Below are 19,723 nucleotides of genomic sequence, written 5' to 3'. Positions count from 1 at the left end.
GCAATCTACAGATTTAATGCAATCCCCATCAAAGTTCTAACTCAATTCTTCACCGAGTTAGAAAGGGCAATTTGCAAATTCATCTGGAATAACAAAAAACATAGGATAGTAAAAACTATTCTCAACAATAAAAGGACCTCTGGTGGAATCACCATGCCTGACCTCAAGCTGTACTACAGAGCAATTGTGATAACTGCATGGTACTGGTACAGCGACACACAGGTAGATCAATGAAATAGAATTGAAGACCCAGAAACGAACCCACACACCTATGGTCACTTGATCTGTGACAAGGGAGCTAAAACCATCCAGTGGGGGGTGGGGGGGACAGCATTTTCAACAAATGGTGCTGGCACAACTGGCAGTTCTCATGTACAAAAATGTGAATTGATCCATTCCAATCTCCTTGTACTAAGGTCAAATCTAAGTGGATCAAGGAACTCCACATAAAACCAGAGACACTGAAACTTATAAAGGAGAAAATGGGGGAAAGTCTCGAAGACATGGGCACAGGGTAAAATTTCCTGAACAGAACACCAAATGCTTCTGCTGTAAGATCGAGAATCGACAAATGGGACCTCATAAAATTGCAAAGCTTCTATAAGGCAAAAGACACTGTCAATAGGACAAAAAGGCCACCAACAGACTGGGAAAGGATCTTTACCTATCCTAAATCATATAGGGGACTAATATCCAATATATATAAAGAATTCAAGAAGTTGGACTCCAGAAAATCAAATAACCCTATTAAAAAGTGGGTTACAGAGCTAAACAAAGAATTCTCAACTGAGGAATACAGAATGGCTGAGAAGCACCTGAAAAAATGTTCAACATCCTTAATAATCAGGGAAATGCAAATCAAAACAACCCTGAGATTCCACCTCACACCAGTTAAAATGGCTAAGATCAAAAATTCAGGTGACAGCAGATGCTTGCGAGGATGTGGAGAAAGAGGAACACTCCTCCATTGTTGGTGGGATGGCAAGCTGGTACAACCACTCTGGAAATCAGTCGGCAGTTCCTAAGAAAATTGGATATAGTACTACCGGAAGATCCAGCAATTTCTCTCCTGGGCATATACCCAGAAGATGTTCCAACTTGTAATAAGGACACATGCTCCACTATGTTCATAGAAGCCTTATTTATAATAGCCAGAAGCTAGAAAGAACCCAGATGTCCCTCAACAGAGGAATGGCTATAGAAAATGTGGTACATTTACACAGTGGAGTACTACTCAGCTATTTAAAACAATGAATTTATGAAATTCTTAGGCAAATGGATGGCTCTGGAGGATATCATTCTGAGTGAGGTAACCCAATCACAAAAGAACACACATAATATGCACTCACTGATAAGTGGATATTAGCCCAGAAACTTAGAATACCCAAGATACAATATGCAAAACACATGAAACTCAAAAAAAAAAAAGGAAGACCAAAGTGTGGATACTTTGTTCCTTCTTAGAATGGGGAACAAAATTCCCACGGAAGGAGTTACAGAGACAAAGTTCAGAGCAGAGCCTGAAGGAAAGACCATCCAGAGACTGCCCCACTTAGGGATCTATCCCATAAACAACCACCAAACCCAGACACTATGCAGATGCCAACAAAAGCCTGCTGACAGGAGCATGATATAGCTGTCTCCTGTGAGGCTCTGCCAGTGCTTGGCAAATACAGAAGTGGATGCTCACAACCATCCATTGGACAAAGCATAAGGTCCCCAATGAAGGAGCCAGAGAAAAGACCCAAGGAGCTGAAGGGGTTTGCAACCCCATAGAAGGAACAACAATATGAACTAACCAGTGCCCCCACAGCTCCTTGGAACTTTACCACCAATCAAAGAAAACACATGGTGGAATTTGTGTCTCTAGCTGCATATGTAGCAGAGGATGGCCCAGTCCGTCATCAATGAGAGGAGAGGCCCTTGGTCCTGTGAAGGTTCTATGCCCCAGTACAGGGGAACGCCAGGACCAGGAATGGGAGTGAGTGGGTTGGGGAGCAGGGGGAAGGGGGAGGGGATTTTTGGAGGGGAAATTAGGAAAGGGGATAACATTTGAAATATAAATAAAGAAAATATCTTTTTAAATTAATTAAAAATTCATTCGGGTTTTTAAAGCGTTTTTATTTATTTTGTATTCATGTGTGCATGAGCATGCCACAGTGCACGTGGGGAAGGGAAGAAGGGGGGAGATGTTCCGAAGGCTCTCGAAGAATGAGACATGAATGACTCCCAGTGCAGAAAGGACATTCGAAGACTGACTAGGTTGAGACTGACAGCACTCACTGCTTGGGAAAACTTGAGTAAGGGCACCTCCTCACACTCGGCTCACAAACCCCAGGTCAGGATTTACATCGCCAAACAAATCAGAAAACCCCCTGTTCTAAGCATTCCAAATTTCCATGTTCAAAAACACCCCAAAAGTCCTGGACCCAAAAGTTACTTATCCCTGGAATAAAGATGCTCATAGAGGATTGTTATGGTATTTTGTGATGGGCTGGCTCACTGGCTAAGAGTGCTTGTTGTTCTTACAGATGGCCTGAATTCAATACCCAACATCCTCAGCGGGCAGCTCTTCTTGCCTCTGCGGGCACCTAATTGCACAAAAGTGTGCAAACATATACACTTATACACATAAGCATAAATAAAAATAGATCTTTAAAGCTACTTTTGGTGAGTCGAAAAGTTCCTTATTTGAAATCTTGAAGAAATAAAGACAACAGTAAGTTTGATTATCTAGATCATGTCCTAGACTATTCAGGAATGGCCTAGAAACTTCTGTTTTGGAAGTCTGAGAACAGTTCTGGGCAGTATCTGTCAATGTCAGCTCACTGGTGCTCTCGTCTGTTTCCTTGCATAATTTGGGAAAAAACATATCATAAAATGTATTTATGTATTCATCAAACAACAGTTAAACACGTTTCTACATAGTGGTACCAAGAGAAGGCTTTGGTGGTCCCTAATTTTAAGAAGCTGATAGTAGAACGCCGGGTGGAGTAGATGATTCACCATAGGTGAACACCAGGGCAGGACGAACAGTGAGAGACACTTGAAAGCCAAACCTTAGACGCCACCAGTAAATGGAGATGATTCTGCATTGCTTTCTTCTGTTCGTTTTCTTCCTTAGAATTCAAGTTATGACCATATATCTAACCTGTAGACTAACTCTCTAAAATTTACAACACTATTCCAAGATCAATAAAAATGCTGAGCCGACCTAACTCTCATAATATCTAGTTGGTACCAAGGGCTTGGAAATATTAGCGGCAAATTCACTTTCCTTTTCAGTTTACTTAGACTCAGATGCTGCTGGGTCTACACACTAGACACAGTTCAACTTAGTAAACACGTTTACACAGTCCTGCTGATGTATGTGGTGGTTTGGAAGAGAAGGGTCCCAGAGACTCATATGTTTGCACACTTGGTCTCCAGTTGGTGGACCTGATTGGAAAAGATCAGGTGGTAGGTAGGGTTTGCTGGGTTCTCTGGGTTTGCTGAAGGCTGTGTGTTCGCTGGGTTTGCTGGAGGCTGTGTGTTCTCTGGGTTTGCTGGAGGCTGGGTGTTCGCTGGGTTTGCTGGAGGCTGTGTGTTCTCTGGGTTTGCTGGAGGCTGTGTGTTCTCTGGGTTTGCTGGAGGCTGTGTGTTCTCTGGGTTTGCTGGAGGCTGGGTGTTCTCTGGGTTTGCTGAAGGCTGTGTGTTCACTGGGTTTGCTAAAGGCTGTGTGTTCACTGGGCTGGGCTTTGAGGTTTCACAAAACCTGTGGCATTCTTTGTGTGCTCTCTGCCTCCCATTTGTGGTTCAAGATGTGAGCTCTCAGCTGCTGCTCCAGCCGACATGCCCACTGCTTGCTACTGCTTGTGTGCTGCCTCACCATGAGGGACTCTTAAGCCCTCTCCCTTCTATAAGTTGTCTTACTTGTGGTGTTTTATCACAGCAACAGAAAAGTAATTAATGCAATACACTTGCACAGAAAATTCCCAGAATTCAAGTGTTTATAAAAAAGAATTTTTTTCTCAAAGAAAGAGTAGTAGATTAATTTTAAGATAAATTAGAAAGCTGGCAGTCCCTGGCTGACTAATTTGGGTATAGGCACTCTTCCTTCAGATTCAGAGCACAGGCTTGCTGGCATGAAACCACAGTGTCACCAGTGGGCAGGAGGTACAGGGGCTAAATAGAGCTCTCACCCTGGAACACCAAGCCAACGAACAACTTCTAGTCAGGCCTTGGTTTCTTTCCAGAACTGTGGCTGAGAAGCTAAGGGCTTTGAGGTATAAGGAATTATGGGAAGAAAGACAAGAAAGTGCTTAGCTTAAAGATAGGACACAACAGACTGGAGTATGGAAAAGTCATACAGGGGAACTGGTTGTTTTACTGAGTCTTAGTGGAAAATTTCAGCATTACAACAACAAACACATCGTGAAGATAAAAGAGTAAAGGAATGGATTGTCAGCGTAAAGTGGATGTAGGCATTGTGGGAAGGCAAAGGAGGGGTCAGGTCCAAACTCTGCAGGGTTTGTTTGGAATGTTAACTTTCCTTCCTGAACAGGCTAGGAGGAGTTATTCTGGGATTTTAGGGCTATAGAGTGAGCAGCTTCGCCTTTCAGGAGTGTCATGTCCATGGCAGGGTGAGAAAGACTGGAGATCTAAGTCCACAGAGAGAAAACCAAATAGCGGAGAGGGGCTTCTAATTACTCTAGAAATGAGGCCTGCCAAATAAAGTCTGTGGCAGAAGCAAGAGAGAAAGGAAAGACGTAAGTCAGTCATGTGAGTGGCCTAACCAGGTAAGCAAAGGCCAGGGGGGTGGGGGGAAGATGGACGAAAGGACTCTAACTGCTACAAGCAGATGGACTAGGAGCATTCTATAAAATCATCTCCATGGGAAATTATTTATGAGAAAAGACTAGATGGCAGCCTCCAAAATGAATAAAGAAATAGGAGCTGAGTTAGGACAGTAGTTCATTCAGCCAGGTCTAAATAATAACTCTACAAATTAAAAGTTTATAAAATTTTGCACTAATTTAACCTGTGGACATCTAGCCTTATCCAATAGTTATTTGTTTATAAGTTATCTATGAAAATGCATGTGGCCACAGAGAGCTATTAGCCACCTAGTTTTCCCCCAAATGTAGCCCGGCTCCTACCTGACCAATCACATTGGAGAACAAGATGGAGGTACAGTGGCCTTCGCTGGCTCGTGACATTCCAGGGAAACCTCACCAGGTCCTCAGAATACAGACTTTGGTAAAATAGCAACTAGCACAGAAATAGCATCCTCAAGCTTGACACACTCTCAGAGGTTTCTTAATAGTGTCCTATGTCCTGGCAGCTGAGTCACACGCGCTGAGGAGGAGCTAGCTGGAGAGCTGACTCGGGTGCGGTGTAGCACATTTCAGCTATGAAAACGTTGCATGTTTTCTGAGACTTTCACTAAGGATCAACGAAGATACATCTGGACTTCTCACTCCCAGTGGTCTCCCCGGTGATTCCTGACCCTGGTCCCAGTTCTTAAGATTCCCCACTCAACATGCAGACCCAACATATAGAAACACATGGTAGAGGGTAGAAGCTCACTGACCCTCACAGCTAAGGGAAGTCTGAACTCAGCAAAAGTCCTAGTATGCAAAGGATATTCCAGAACTGCAGAATCTACACAATTACCTGTAACCCTCTCAGAACTTCCCTTAGGTAAATGACTGCTTCTGTAAGTTCACTTACACCATGGGATGGTGCCAAATACTTGACCATGGTTGATCCTTCCACAGATAACTGTCTCAGCCCATGGCAGCTTACATAATCTCTCATCTCTCCATGGTGCTTAAGGTCCAGGAATTCTGAATCATACTGAGAATTTACCATGGTTTTAAAAAGAGAGCAATACTTTAGAAGTAGTCAAGCAAAGTCTTTGTTTGAGCTTTCTGGTGTTTGTCTAGATTACTAAAACAAGTTAGGATCTGTGAAGCATGATAATTATTCAGTAAGGTTTCCAGAAAGCTTTAAAAGGTAATATAACCTGGTGGTTAAATACAGGGCTGAGTTCAAAGGCGGCCCTTGATGGGTTCAAGTCAGCTACAATGGCCCTGCGCACATCTATTGATTGATTATCAGCATGTTTAACAACTTCATGGTCCACCTTTAGCCACCAAAACTTTTCTGTTAAAGGTGTAAAGTCAGGACTATCAAGGTCATGGTCATGGGGAAACAATGTGATGATAAACTTGTGCAATCAAAAAAAAAGTGAGTAAGAGGCTGGGATCAGCAAAGACAAAGAAAAATAAGCTTAATTCAGTGCGGAAGATGCTGTTACCACTGCAACTGTTGATGCAGGAGCCAACAAGAAGCTTCTCTTTTCAGTTTTATAATGTCTATATCTTTTTAATTTATACGCACAAAATATACAAAGTCACCAGCTAAACTTAAGATAACTTGAATTATTGGTAAAGCCAATGTGATAATAAATTTTTAGTAAGATACTAATAGAACATCAGTTTTGAAAATCCTATTCTGTCTTTGGACTTAAACACTGAAACACAATTCAAGGAACAAAAAAATTTAAGCTATTTCAAGTTTTTGAAGTGTACAAATTGGTGCAGGAGCTTGAAGCAGCTCATCCCAGCACATGCACAGTCACGAGCAGAGAAAGAAAGATGCATGGATGTCTGCTTACTTGTGCTTAGCTCAATTTCATCCCTCTATACCATTCAGAAACCCCTGCCTAGGGAATGGTACTGCCCACAGGAGGCCACGTCTCCCAAAGTCAATTAATTTAATTAAGACAATCCACTATGGGCTGACCCAATGTACACATCCTCATTGAGACTCTCCCCAGGCAAGTGTGGTTGTGTCAAGTTGACAGTGGCAGCTGAGCATCACGCCTGGCTTTTCTCTTCTGTGAGGTCCTTCTCATATTGTTTCCCTTAGATAGTGTTCACCCTACTGCGATCCCCTGCTTGCTCTCTGGCATCATTCATCAGCACTGATCCAAATTCCCCTTCCAGGGCTGGACTCTTTTTCTCTCATAGCAATTTTAATACCCGCAATTTGCTTATTATTCATCTGCCTTCCCTATCTGGCTTGCAAACTTTACAAAGTCCTCTGCATTGTTCTCTAAATAGTGTCCTACATAGAGGAACTGACCAGCTAGTGTTTGGTGAGTGAGCGAAATAAAGAAGACTTATATCTTAGCCTGATGTAGAAGGATAGAAGAGATGACTGGTTTCCTTTTCTTTATCCCCTCCTTTGGTTTCTTTTCTTTTTAAAAGCCATTATGTAGCCCAGGGTAGCCTTAAACTCACTCCAGTTCCTAGGCTGGCCTCTGTTAGAATCCTTCTGTTTCAGACTCCTAAATAGTGGAATTATAGATCCACGCACTATACCAGCTCTCTGGGTTTCCTGGGTGTCTTGGGTTTTACTGCTGTGAACAGACACTATGACCAAGGCAACTCTTATAAGGACAACATTAAATTAGGGCTGGCTTAGAGGTTCAGTCCATCATCATCAAGTAGGAACATGGCAGCACCAGGCAGACATGGTGCAAGAGGAGCTGAGAGTTCTACATCTTCATCTGAAGGATGCTAGCAGAATATTTCTTTCCAGGCAGCTAGGATGAGGGTCATAAAGCCCACACCCACAGTGACACACCTACTCCAACCAGGCCACGCTTACTCAACAGGGTCACACCTTCTAATAGTGCCACTCCCTGGGCCAAGCATATAGAAACCATCACACTAGATAAACATCCAAGGACCAGATGAGGTAGGACAGAGGGTTTCTTTGGAAAGAAGAAGTGGCTAAAAGTAATTGAAGACATTTTATTGGCAGATCCTAGGGGGTTTGTTGTTTTAATTGACAAATGAAGTGTATACACATGATAGCGTCGTTTACTTCCCTCTCTGTTCCCCTTCTCTGAACAGTATGATTGCCAGAGGAGATGGCCTGAGAGAGAAAGCAGGACCAGCTGGGAGTGATGGAGACCTCGGGCAATGGGAAGGAATGCAGTAGGAAACACATTTCTCAGGAGGCAAGCTTCATTGAGCAGCCCGATTAACTGGGGGGAACAAAAGCTATTTAAACCATGGGGGGGGGCAGAGTAGGGGCTAGCGATGAGTGTACATCATTGGTCAGGGCCAGGGTGCTGGGGGTGCCTCATTTGCTTAAGGGGGAATCCCAGGGGCTGCTGGGAATGACCTTATTAGGGAAGAGGAAGTTTAACCTGACTACAAGGCTGCTTGGCCCCCTCTGGTGGAACAAAGGTGGAGGTGCAGAGCTACCTGTCCGAGATTTCCAGGTTTAGACCAGCCTTGAACCCATTCTTACTCCAGGCCTGCTCCCTACAGTTCCACGGCTCCCCGGGGCCCCACATGATAGCATCCTTTGATACATACATGCATTGTAAAGAGGTCGTTATAACATATGTATTACTTCACAAACTTAATCCATTTTATGATAAGAATGAAATTTTTGGTCTATGAGGGATTAACTGTAGCTTGTCTGTGGTGTCAGAGCTTTAGCCCTTGTGTGTGTCTCTGTTACTCCTGTCTCTAACACAGTGGTGCCTCTAAGCAAGCTTCTAAACTCGCAGAAACTGAAGCTCAGGAGGAAAAAGGATCCCCAGCAAGGGTGGAGAACCAACCAGCTGCTAAGGGAACTTGGGGAAATTTCAGCTTTAAGAGAAATTCACTAATTAGAAAAGAGAGCTAAGATTCAAAACCGACAGAGTGCTAATGAAGACTGTGAATTAAAGACTTCCTTCCTTCCTTTCTCTGGATCCCAGAAGCAGGAGATGAGGTACTGGGGACCCTTAAAGGCACCATACAAATAAGCACATTAATACCACTACATTGCAGGGCACTTCTGGATTTTCTCTCACATACACAATACCTCGCCTAGTATTTATACACCAGCAGAAGAGGGCTACCATGCTTCCCAAAAGAAAGAAAAGCAGAAACTGTACCCACATGCATATTCATTATCTAGTTTTATACAATAAATTAGCACCAAAAAAATAGCTTAAGACAATAGAGAGCACCTAGTTATCTCTCACAATTTTCATGATGCTAGAATTCAAAAATACGGCTTCATTGGGTGGTCCAGGATCAAGGTTAATTGTGGAATTCAGTCAGACATTAGTGGAGACTCAAATGTCCGAAAGTTTGCCTGAGATGGGGAACCCATTTTCACAGTGCTTGCCTGGAGGGTGCTGGATAGCATCCAGGAAAGGCTCTACAGGGGATGCTCATGCAATTTCACAATACAGAAGCTGTTTTTCTTCTATGTGAGGGCACTGTGTGAGGGCAGAGGCCACAGGAGTCTGGAGCAGCAGCACCCGTGAGATCCATCCGGCCTTCCGCTGTGCCCTCTCACATAAGTCAGCCCAGACTCCATTAGCAAGGGGAGAGCACCATGCTGCCTTTACCAGCAGGTACAGTACATTAAGGGGCTTGATGACTCACTGCCACAATGCTTACATGACCTAAATATGAATACCAAAATAACATCAAAACTCTCGGGGGCTGATTCAGAGTCCAGTATCTCAATATATACTCAGTATTCAATACATACATAGTGAGACCTGACTCTAACTTTCCACACATGTTTGTAGGCCCATACATACACCTATGTATAGTCTGTGTTTCTGGACTTGTAAATGGTACACCTCTTGCAGGCATAAGTTGTTCTTCTATGTCATCCTACTCACCTCTCACTGCTTTGCTCCTCAAGAAGTCAATGGTGAACGAACGCACGGATTCTCACCACTACGAAAATAAAGTGATGTCACAAACACATTGTGGCAGTGTCACTAAGGCCAGCCCCACTCTGGGGGACTCCGGGCTTGAGGTTCTTTTGCCTTGCTCCCCAAAGAGCCCCATTGAGGACAGAGGAAAGGTAGTGAGAGATACACTAAGCCCTGGAAGTCCAGGAACCCTTTATTTTTCATTGATAAAGAAACAGACAGTATGGAGGTGGGAACAGATGCTCAAGGGCTTTAAAATAATCTGTCATTAATTAATCATCCCTAAATATCAGGCCATCTTCTAATCAGAAAGGTTTAAGGTGGAGAGAACATTCAAGAAGATCCATACCACCACCCCCCCACACACACACACAGACACACACACACACAGACACACACACACACACACACCCTGTCAGCGTTTCCACAGTGACTTCTGGGATGGAAGAGCCAACTTCCTCCACTAAGCTAACCCAGTCAATAGCCACCTCCCCCAAGCCCCCATGATAATGAGAGTTATTCATATTTCAGGCTTTTTGCATAGGTGAGGTCTGTGATCTATAGGTACAATCTAGCAAGAGGTCAAACCCATTGCTCTTTTAAGTCTGCGTGGTTTTAGGCAGCAAATACTGTACACGTAACAGAACAGCCCAAAGCACAGGAGGGCTGACTCCCCTGCCCTCCATGCTTAAGTGACAGGATTTCTTTTTTTTTTTTTCCATTTTTTATTAGGTATTTAGCTCATTTACATTTCCAATGCTATACCAAAAGTCCCCCATACCCACCCACCCCCACTCCCCTACCCACCCACTCCCCCTTTTTGGCCCTGGCGTTCCCCTGTACTGGGGCATATAAAGTTTGCAAGTCCAATGGGCCTCTCTTTGCAGTGATGGCCGACTAGGCCATCTTCTGATACATATGCAGCTAAAGACAAGAGCTCCGGGGTACTGCTTAGTTCATATTGTTGTTCCACCTATAGGGTTGCAGTTCCCTTTAGTTCCTTGGGTGCTTTCTCTAGTTCCTCCATTGGGGGCCCTGTGGTCCATTCAATAGCTGACTGTGAGCATCCACTTCTGTGTTTGCTAGGCCCTGGCATAGTCTCACAAGAGACAGCTACATCTGGGTCCTTTCAGCAAAATCTTGCTAGTGTATGCAATGGTGTCAGCGTTTGGAAGCTGATCATGGGATGGATCTCTGGATATGGCAATCACTAGATGGTCCATCCTTTCGTCACACTTCCAAATTTTGTCTCTGTAACTCCTTCCATGGGTGTTTTGTTTCCTATTCTAAGAAGGGGCAAAGTGTCCACACTTTGGTCTTCGTTCTCTTGAGTTTAATGTGTTTAGCAAATTGTATCTTATATCTTGGGTATCCTAAGTTTCTGGGCTAATATCCACTTATCAGTGAGTACATATTGTGAGAGTTCCTTTGTGATTGTGTTACCTCACTCAGGATGATGCCCTCCAGGTCCATCCATTTGCCTAGGAATATCATAAATTCATTCTTTTTAATAGCTGAGTAGTACTCCATTGTGTAAATGTACCACATTTTCTGTATCCATTCCTCTGTTGAGGGGCATCTGGGTTCTTTCCAGTTCTGGCTATTATAAATATGGCTGCTATAAACATATAAAGAACTCAAGAAGGTAGACTCCATAAAATCAAATAACCCCATTAAAAAATGGGGCTCACAACTGAACAAAGATTTCTCACCCGAGGAATACCGAATGGCAGAGAAGCACCTGAAAAAATGTTCAACATCCTTAATCATCAGGGAAATGCAAATCAAAACAACCCTGAGATTCTACCTCACACCAGTCAGAATGGGTAAGATCAAAAATTCAGGTGACAGCAGATGCTGGCGAGGATGTGGAGAAAGAGGAACGCTCCTCCATTGTTGGTGGGATTGCAAGCTTGTACAACTGCTCTGGAAATCAGTCTGGCGGTTCCTCAGAAAATTGGACATAGTACTACCGGAAGATCCAGCAATACCTCTTCTGGGCATATATCCAGAAGATGCCCCAACCGGTAAGAAGGACAGGATTTCTTTTGCAACGTGCTCACACCAGGCTCCGAGGTTCTTGGCAAAATCATGAATTGTCTGGTGTCTGAGCCCTTGTGACTCAGTCTGAGGGTTTTCTGCACCCCCTCTTCCAACTTCACTCTCTTCCTTGGACTTCTTTTGTCACCTAGGAGACAGCAGATGCCTTCCCCATTCCACTACTAAGCAGTCACATTCCAGACCCTCCTTCGGAACCTTCTCTTCCATGATTGCTTTTTCTGACTACCTTGTTTTGAGAGGCATTCTCAGATCTAATTAAATAATCTCCATTAAAATGTTAACTTGGGACATGCTGGGCGGCTCTCTAGTTAAAGCATCTGAGGCCAAGTCTGTATTGTTAAGTTAGATGCCTGGGACCTGCATAGTGAAAGAAAATTACCATAAGTAGTCCTCTGACCTCCACATATGCCATGGCATGTGGACAGCCCCAAACACACACTGCAGAAAAAATAAATAGTAAAAGAAAATGTTGGATTGATCCTTGCTCTCTGTAGATTGAGACACCATATTTCAGCCACAAATACTGTAGCTATTTTTGGTGCATTCTAAGAGAGAATAGTAAGAGTAACTAAACCCTTAGAGAAATGAGGTCTCAGTCAGGTGTAGCAGTGCACGACTTCAATGCCAGCACTTGGGAGGTAGAAGCAGGTAGATGAGTTCAAGGCCAGCCTGGTGTACAAAGTGAATTCCAAAATAGCCAGCATGCATAGTGAAACCCTGTCCTGAAGAAAAACAACACCCCAGGCCAGAAAAAGAAAGAAAGGAGGGAGGGAGAGAGGGAGAGAGGGAGGGAGGGAGGGAGGGAGGGAGGGAGGGAGGGAGGGAGGGAGGAAGGAAGGGAGGAAGGGAGGAAGGGAGGAAGGGAGGAAGGGAGGAAGGGAGGAAGGGAGGAAGGGAGGAAGGGAGGAAGGGAGGAAGGGAGGAAGGGAGGAAGGGAGGAAGGGAGGAAGGGAGGAAGGAAGGGAGGAAGGGAGGAAGGGAGGAAGGGAGGAAGGGAGTGGGAAGGGAGAGAGGAAGAAGAGGAGGGGGAAGAGGGACGTCTATCAGAGAACACATAAATCCTGTCTTTTGGAAGACTGAGGCAGGAAGATTGACACTCAAGCCAGACCCGGCTATGTAGTGAATTCAAGGCCAGCCTGGGCTATGTAGCCAAACCCAGTCTCAATACACCAAAAGCAAACAGAGTAGGCTGGGAATGTTGCTCAGTAGTATGGCACAGTTGCTTAGCTTGTGTGAAGCCATGGGTTCAGTTCTCTGAACCAGGAGAAAGAACAGGAGGGCAAAGGAAAGTGAAGCCTTTTGGGTCATGTGACTCGGTCTAGGGAGGTGATGTGAAGAAAGTGCCCACAACCCTGGAATCAAACTTGTTTGGGTTTGTTGTTGTTGTTGTTGTTGCTGCTGCTGTTGCTGCTGCTGCTGCTGCTGCTGGTTTGGTTTGGTTTGGTTTGAGACAATATCTTACTCCATTCTCTAAGCTGTACTGGAACCCACTGTGTCATTAAGTCTGGCCTCAAGCTGGAGTCAATCCTCCTGAGGCAGAGTTGGGGGTTAGGGGTGGTTTAAGAACATGGAACTCTACATAGTTTGGGCAATTTTTAGTCTAGGACCCTTACCTATGTGCCCTATGCCATACATAGTGTGTCACTACATAGACTAGGCTGGCCTTGAGAGGCATTTTTCCTGCCTCAGCCTTCCAAATGGCATGGTTAAATGTGTTCTCAAATAAACCACCCTCTTCTTCCTCTTCTTCCTCTTCCTCCTCCTCCTCCTCCCCCATCCTCTTCTTCCTCCTCCTCTCTGCCTCCTCCTCTTCTTCTTCCTCCTCCTCTTCTTTCTTCTTCCTCCTCCTCCTCTTCTTTCTTCTTCCTTCCTCCTCCTTTCTTTCTATCTCTCTTTCTTTCTGTCTTCTTTTTTTTTTTTTTAGTGGGGTGTTGATTTCTTCAAGACAGGGTCTTGCTATGTACACTAGCTGTTTTGGAACTCACTATAAACTACATTTCCAAGCAATGGACATATTAAGCTGTGAGAAACCTAGCAGCCATGTGCACACTGAGCGTTATGCCACCCCTCTCCAAACAATGGATGTTTCTCTCCCTTAGTCACCATCAAATGTGGAGAGTTTCTAGTCAGTCACAGTCCAGTTATAACAGAAGTAGGAGCTGATCCAAGCTGAATTATTGTGGGAACACAACCAAGGCTAATCACGCCGTCTAAGTGAGCTTCTGTGTCTCCTGTCTCCATCTTCTACCTATGTATAGCCAGGCATGCCTATGGGAAGGGACATGTGCGGTATACAAAAGGTTATAGAACTCAAATCTGTCAATCACAACAAAGAACTGCATGTGGCATATTCTTAGCAATAATAACCTCCTCCCTCCCAAGACTCTAATACAGGAATTCCCAGACAATAACCTGGAGGGCTTGAGTCCTGCCCCTCAGGTGGCCCACTGTCACTCTGGACAACACTTCTGCAGTCACTTTGTTTGTGAATATGTTCCCTTGCTGCGTTGTGATCTCTGCGTGCCTATATTTTCACTTCCTTGAATTAGAGGCTAAGGACCTGGAGACATGGGGCCCACCAGACACTGTAACGTTCTCCTCAGCCTCCTAGAACTGGATTACAGGCCTGTGACCCCACATTTGACTTCCTAGCATCCTTCTGTAGGACTGTAATGTAGACAGACAGAAACATCAATTGAGTTGATTAGTTGAACCCAGTGTCTTCTCCCTTCACCTAAAATCCTTGTTTCCCTTTATAATAACACGGATCTGGTTTCTCTTCACCTGTCTCTAACCCACTGACACACTGGCCTTCCTTTTTTCCTGGAACCTGCCCAGTGACTGCTTCATTCTTTCCTGGGAGCCTGCAGGGCTGTGTTCCTGGGCTATCGCTCCTTCCCAATGTAAAGATCATCTCCCAACAACTGAAGTGAACTGGCAGCCACTTTAAAGTACACTCACCACTTTGCCCCTTCTTAGAATTGGAAACAATCACCCATGGAAGGAGTTACAAAGTTTGGAGCTGAGACAAAAGGATGGACCATCTAGAGACTGCCATATCCAGGGATCCACCCCATAATTAGCCTCCAAACGATGACACCATTGCATACTCTAGCAAGATTTTGCTGAAAGGACCCTGATATAACTGTCTCTTGTGAGACTATGCCGGGGCCTAGCAAACACAGAAGTGGATGCTCACAGTCAGCTAATGGATGGATCACAGGGCTCCCAATGGAGGAGCTAGAGAAAGTAACCAAGGAGCTAAAGAGATCTGCAACCCTGTAGGTGCAACAACATTATGAACTAACCAGTACCCCGGAGCTCTTGACTCTAGCTGCATACGTATCAAAAGATGGCCTAGTAAGCCATCACTGGAAAGAGAGGCCCATTGGACATGCAAACTTTATATGCCCCAGTACAGGGGAACGCCAGGGCCAAAAAGTGGGAATGGGTGGGTAGGGGAGTGGGGGGGGAGGGTATGGGGAACTTTTGGGATAGCATTGGAAATGTAATTGAGGAAAATACGTAATAAAAAATATATTTAAAAAAATAATAATAAAGTACACTCACTGCCTTACCTGACTTCCTTGTTGTATTGATCACTATATGAAGTTTTCCCAATCTGTGCACTACCTGCCCCCTTCCAGACCTCCTCTTAGACTCCTTATGGCTTCTCATGGTAATAGATATGTCCCCAATGCTTCCCACAATCCCTGGCCAGTAGTCAATGCTCAGTCCACATGAGCTGGACAAACAGATGGTTCCGAGCTTAGGTGTAAGCTTTGAACTTCAGTGACTTAGAAGGAAGCTTAATTTGTTTCTTTTTGTTTCTGTGATAAAATACCTGACCAAAGGCAACTCAAGAGAAGGAGAGTTCATTCAGGTTTAGAAAGAGTCATGGCAACTGGCAGAAAGCGCTGGAAGCTGAGACCCACATCTCCAATAGCAAACAAGAAGTACCGAGAAGAAATTAGAAGAGGGTCAAAGCTATGGCCTCTCAAAGCCAGCCCCAGGGAACCATTTCTCCAGCAAGGCTGCACCCTTAAAGGCTCCATAAGCTTCTCCAGCCACACCATCCACTGGGAACCAAGTGTTCAATTCAGAATTCGAACCATCACATAAGTCTTGATTGTTCTTACAGTGGGAATGGAGTTAACACCACAGCCAACTCAACTGGCTTGGGTTTATAAGACATCGCTCCTGGACATGCTGAAAATTCCATTTGCCCTTTTGAAAGACTGTTCTTAGGATGAGAGATTAGAACTGAGCACTACTGTTTCCCTGGTAAAGCCTGCTGATAGCCCGACTCTTCTGTCCATATAAATTTCCCTCTTCCTGGCCTCCAAATGATGGAGATGCGACATCTCTATGGCTAGGACTCCAGAAGTCAGCAGGCACCATGGCTATCCAAAGCTCCAGCATGACTTCTCCCCAAAGGCAGAGCAGAGAAGCATCTCGGATAAAAGGCAGCCAGTACTGCAAGGGAATAGTGCTAAGATACTCGGCACTCCAGCAGCCTACCCCACCACCACCACCATGAAGAAGCCTACACGTTTCCATTTCTACTAGGTGAATGGTAGGATGTGGTTGGTCTTACATCAGCTCAGTAAGCCTGTAGCCATGGGCTTTTGTTCAGTTCTTCCCTTGAAAGGTAAAACGGAAGACTGGCCCAGTTCCCAACCTGTAATCCCAACAGCTGGGAGGCTGAGATAGGAGGATTGCCTTGAGTTCAAGGCTAGACTTGGCTATATGGTGAGTCCAGCCTGAGTTACATAGTAAAACCTTGTCTCAAGAAGCAAGAAGATAGATGGTAGATAGATGGATGGACAGATGGATGGACAGACAGACGTAACGTGGGTGTATGGATGACAACTTTCCAGGTTTGAGTCCATCTGCGTCTAAGATGGCAAACAAATCCTGCTGACTTGAAACACAAAGGATGTTTAATGCTGCTTTTGTTCTAAGAAATAGCAAATTCTCCAAATCCAAAAATGAAAGCGAGAACTTCATCATTAGCGGGGAGAACCAGGAGTTGAGAGCACCGGAGCCAACTTCCCCTTTCAGAAAAGCTGTGTGAAGAAATCACGTCTTTAAAAAAAGCTGTGGTGAAATTTCTTGGGTCCGTGTGTCCTGGGAAAGTCTGATTATTTGTGTTTCTGGATCAACAGTTAATGTGTAAATGACAAGTTCCATTAATCTTGTCCTGCAAGCATCTCACTGTCAAACTAGATTTACTCTGGAAAGGGTTATCCCTTCTTGACAGACAAAAACCAAAGTGGCTTGTTCTGAGGGAAGGGAAGATGAAAAGGGATGAGGGAGAAGAGGGGGAGGAGGAAGAAAGGGGAGGAAGAAGGGAGGGAGGGAGAAGGGAGAGGGAGGGAGAAGAGGGAGGGAGGGACAGAAGGGAGGGAGGAGAAGGAGGAAGAAGAGGGAGGAGGAAGGGGAGTGAGGAAGAAGAGGGAGCAGAAAGGGGCTGTGTCTTTCCACACATCTCTTCTGTTAACTCCCCCGTCATTCCTTCTGCCTCACTTGCATCTTTCTGAGCCTTGGCCAAGCAGGTTCATTCCTAGAGTGAGATTTTTCCCAGCCAGCATGTACTGTAGAATGAGAGTCTGCACTTTCATGGCCCATTTAAGGTCTGCGAGGGTCTGGGTGGGTAAGAACTGCCTTCCTGCCAGCAGAGAGCAACATCAGCAGTGCTGAAACAGTCCTTCTGTTTGGCTCGGTGGTGCCATATGGCTTCATACAGTGTAGAGTGTGCACCCTGTCAATCGGAGGTTACACGAATTCTTTGCTATGTGGCAAGGAGAGAAAAGTGTCTTGCATGGATAAATTCTGTCAGCCTTCACAGAGGGCCTTGAAAGACTCATCAGTGGGGGATGGGGGCGGGGTTATGAGGTCTAAGGCCTCGCTGCTGACCAGAAGTCACAGTGCTTTTAAGGAAAGTCATTTAAGTACAATTGCTGTCAGCAGGTGACAGTTTCAACAATGAGATACCCACAGTGTTTGTAGGAACGTCTCTGGAGAATGTCGGATGATGATTTTTAACCCTTTCCAGTAAGCCATTCAAAATCCTGACATCCAGGCAGAGCACTTAAGTAAACTGGAATCCCCAGCAAAAACTAGGGAAAAGAACAAGAAGCAAACCCAAGGTCCTTGCACTGCTGTGGTCCAAAGCAACACATTTCATCCTAGGCCTAGCTCTCACCGCGGGATGACCCCAAGGGATAACCCCAAGGGGTGTAAGGAGTCTCTGTCCCACAGGCTATGAGGTCCACTGCGTTGCAAACCAACTTTAAACATTGATCGTTCTTCCTGGAAACAACCCTCGGGTTCCTGTCTGTATATGCATGCCCTTCTCGTGCTGCTTGGTGCCTTGTCACCCCCTTCCCTCTGTCCCCAGTGCTGCAGCCAGGGAAGGATCTGGCAGCGAGTCACTACCTCGCTGAGTTTGCGCTCCGCGCACCTGTTCCCCAGGGCTGATGGGAGCCAAGCAGGAGGCAGGTTTTCCCTGGTTTCGCCCAAAGTGAGCAGAGGTGCCTCGAGTTACCCTAGCAACAAGCTCTTCCCACAACCTTCCAGCATCCTTTCCACCCCTCAACTTTCCAACTTTTGGCAAATGTATTTCCAAAGAAGCAACAGGGGGATGACCCAGTTGGAGTCCAAGCCCGTCTGGACAAGAGCCCACAAGGATCTGGCTAGTAGCAAGGCCCTTGACAATAGGTTGGGGTGGGGAGAGAGACAGCCAGACAACCAGGGATGGGAAGATTAAGAAAATGGATGCAGAACTTGCCTGCCCCCCCCCCCCCGCAGCCGCCCCTCCCCGCGTGCCCCGGGAGATGAAGGAGGGGAAAGAATCAGGGCTTTAGGAAAAGAGACAGATGAGAGGAGATGAAGATAGAGAGATAGAGGTTGGAACAGGAGAGGGAGAGAGACTGACTCTAGCAACCAAGTCACTTCTCCTCAGGAGCCAGGCAAAATGCAACAGATACCCGATCCCCAAGCCGCAGTGTAGAAAGGGAGTGTGGTGACAAGAGTCTCCAGGTTCCAAACCAGAGACAAACTCCTTCTCAAGAGTCCCCGAGGCCGAGGGAGACAACCGTGTGCAGAAGAGTCTCTCCCCAACCCATCCCCTGCAGAAGGCAAACTCTTGCCCGCTGCTACCTGCCACTTGGCCAAGCCAGGCTGCGATACCGCCAGCGGAGACGTGGATATGGAGGTGGAGACGAGAAGGACTCACCCTGGCTGCTGGGGGGCTTTCTCTTCCGGGCCATCCTCAGTCTGGTCCCTTCCCCCCCGGGTCCGCCGCGCAGAGCCTCCTGTGCCGCGCAGCCCCGGGAGCTCCGTCGCCTGAGCTCAGCGAGCTCTTTGTGGCGGTGATGGCATATGCCAGGCGGCGGCGGTCAGGTTGCGCGCTCCACTCCACTCGGCTCTGCTGCGCGGGCGCAGTCGCCCCTCAGCTGCCCGCCGCCAGACCGAGCCCCCGCACGCTCTGCGGCGGCCACGGCGGCCCCCTCTGCTGTGCGGCGCCTCTACTGGAGGCGCAGCGCCGGGTCCCCGGAGCGCCAACCCAGCGCCCACCTCCCTCGATCGCGCGCCCGCCCTCCCCACGCGTCCCCCTCCCCACTCGCCGAGCCCTCCGTCCCACGGGCGCCGCCAGCCCTGGCACGGCACCCTCGTCCAGCGACAGTTGGTAGCGGCTGAGGACGGCAGGGACATTCCAGTCAGCAGGATTCAAGGGGGCTGTTGGACTGAACCCCAGTCTGGCATTCCTGTTTCTCAAGGGCACCGGGGTCCCCAGCTGACTGAGACAGGATCTGTCCATCACCTAAAAGAGCAGTCCTCCTCCGCAGACCCTGAATCACACCTGGGCGATGCGCTGGAGTGTCAGCTACTTCTGGTCCTCCTGAGGGAAGATGTTAAGCTGGAGGACCT

At 46.3% G+C, this 19,723-nt stretch overlaps 1 protein-coding gene across 14 annotated transcripts in view; it reads right to left on the bottom strand.

The window, feature by feature from the left end:
• Slc44a5 (solute carrier family 44, member 5) overlaps window positions 1–19,391 on the bottom strand; it is a 298,312-nt gene extending 278,921 nt beyond the window's left edge. For 5 of the 14 annotated variants that reach the window (XR_375525.4, XR_375526.4, XM_006501489.4 and 2 more), the window contains exon 1: window positions 19,029–19,322. Coding sequence is in view for 5 of the 14 variants with exons in the window: in XM_006501489.4 (XP_006501552.1) it covers window positions 19,029–19,062 (34 nt within the window). In the remaining 9 variants the exon portion in view is untranslated. Of the gene's footprint in view, window positions 1–19,028 lie in introns of all 14 variants that reach the window. The other 9 variants (XM_006501490.4, XM_006501496.4, XM_006501493.3 and 6 more) reach the window with 6 other exon arrangements.
• Between the last annotated feature and the right edge of the window lie 332 nt (window positions 19,392–19,723).

Source organism: Mus musculus, chromosome 3 (assembly GCF_000001635.26).
Source record: "Mus musculus strain C57BL/6J chromosome 3, GRCm38.p6 C57BL/6J".
NCBI lineage: Eukaryota > Metazoa > Chordata > Mammalia > Rodentia > Muridae > Mus > Mus musculus.
The sequence above is the reverse complement of the archived record's forward strand: the minus strand, read 5'-3'. Positions and strand labels throughout refer to the sequence as shown.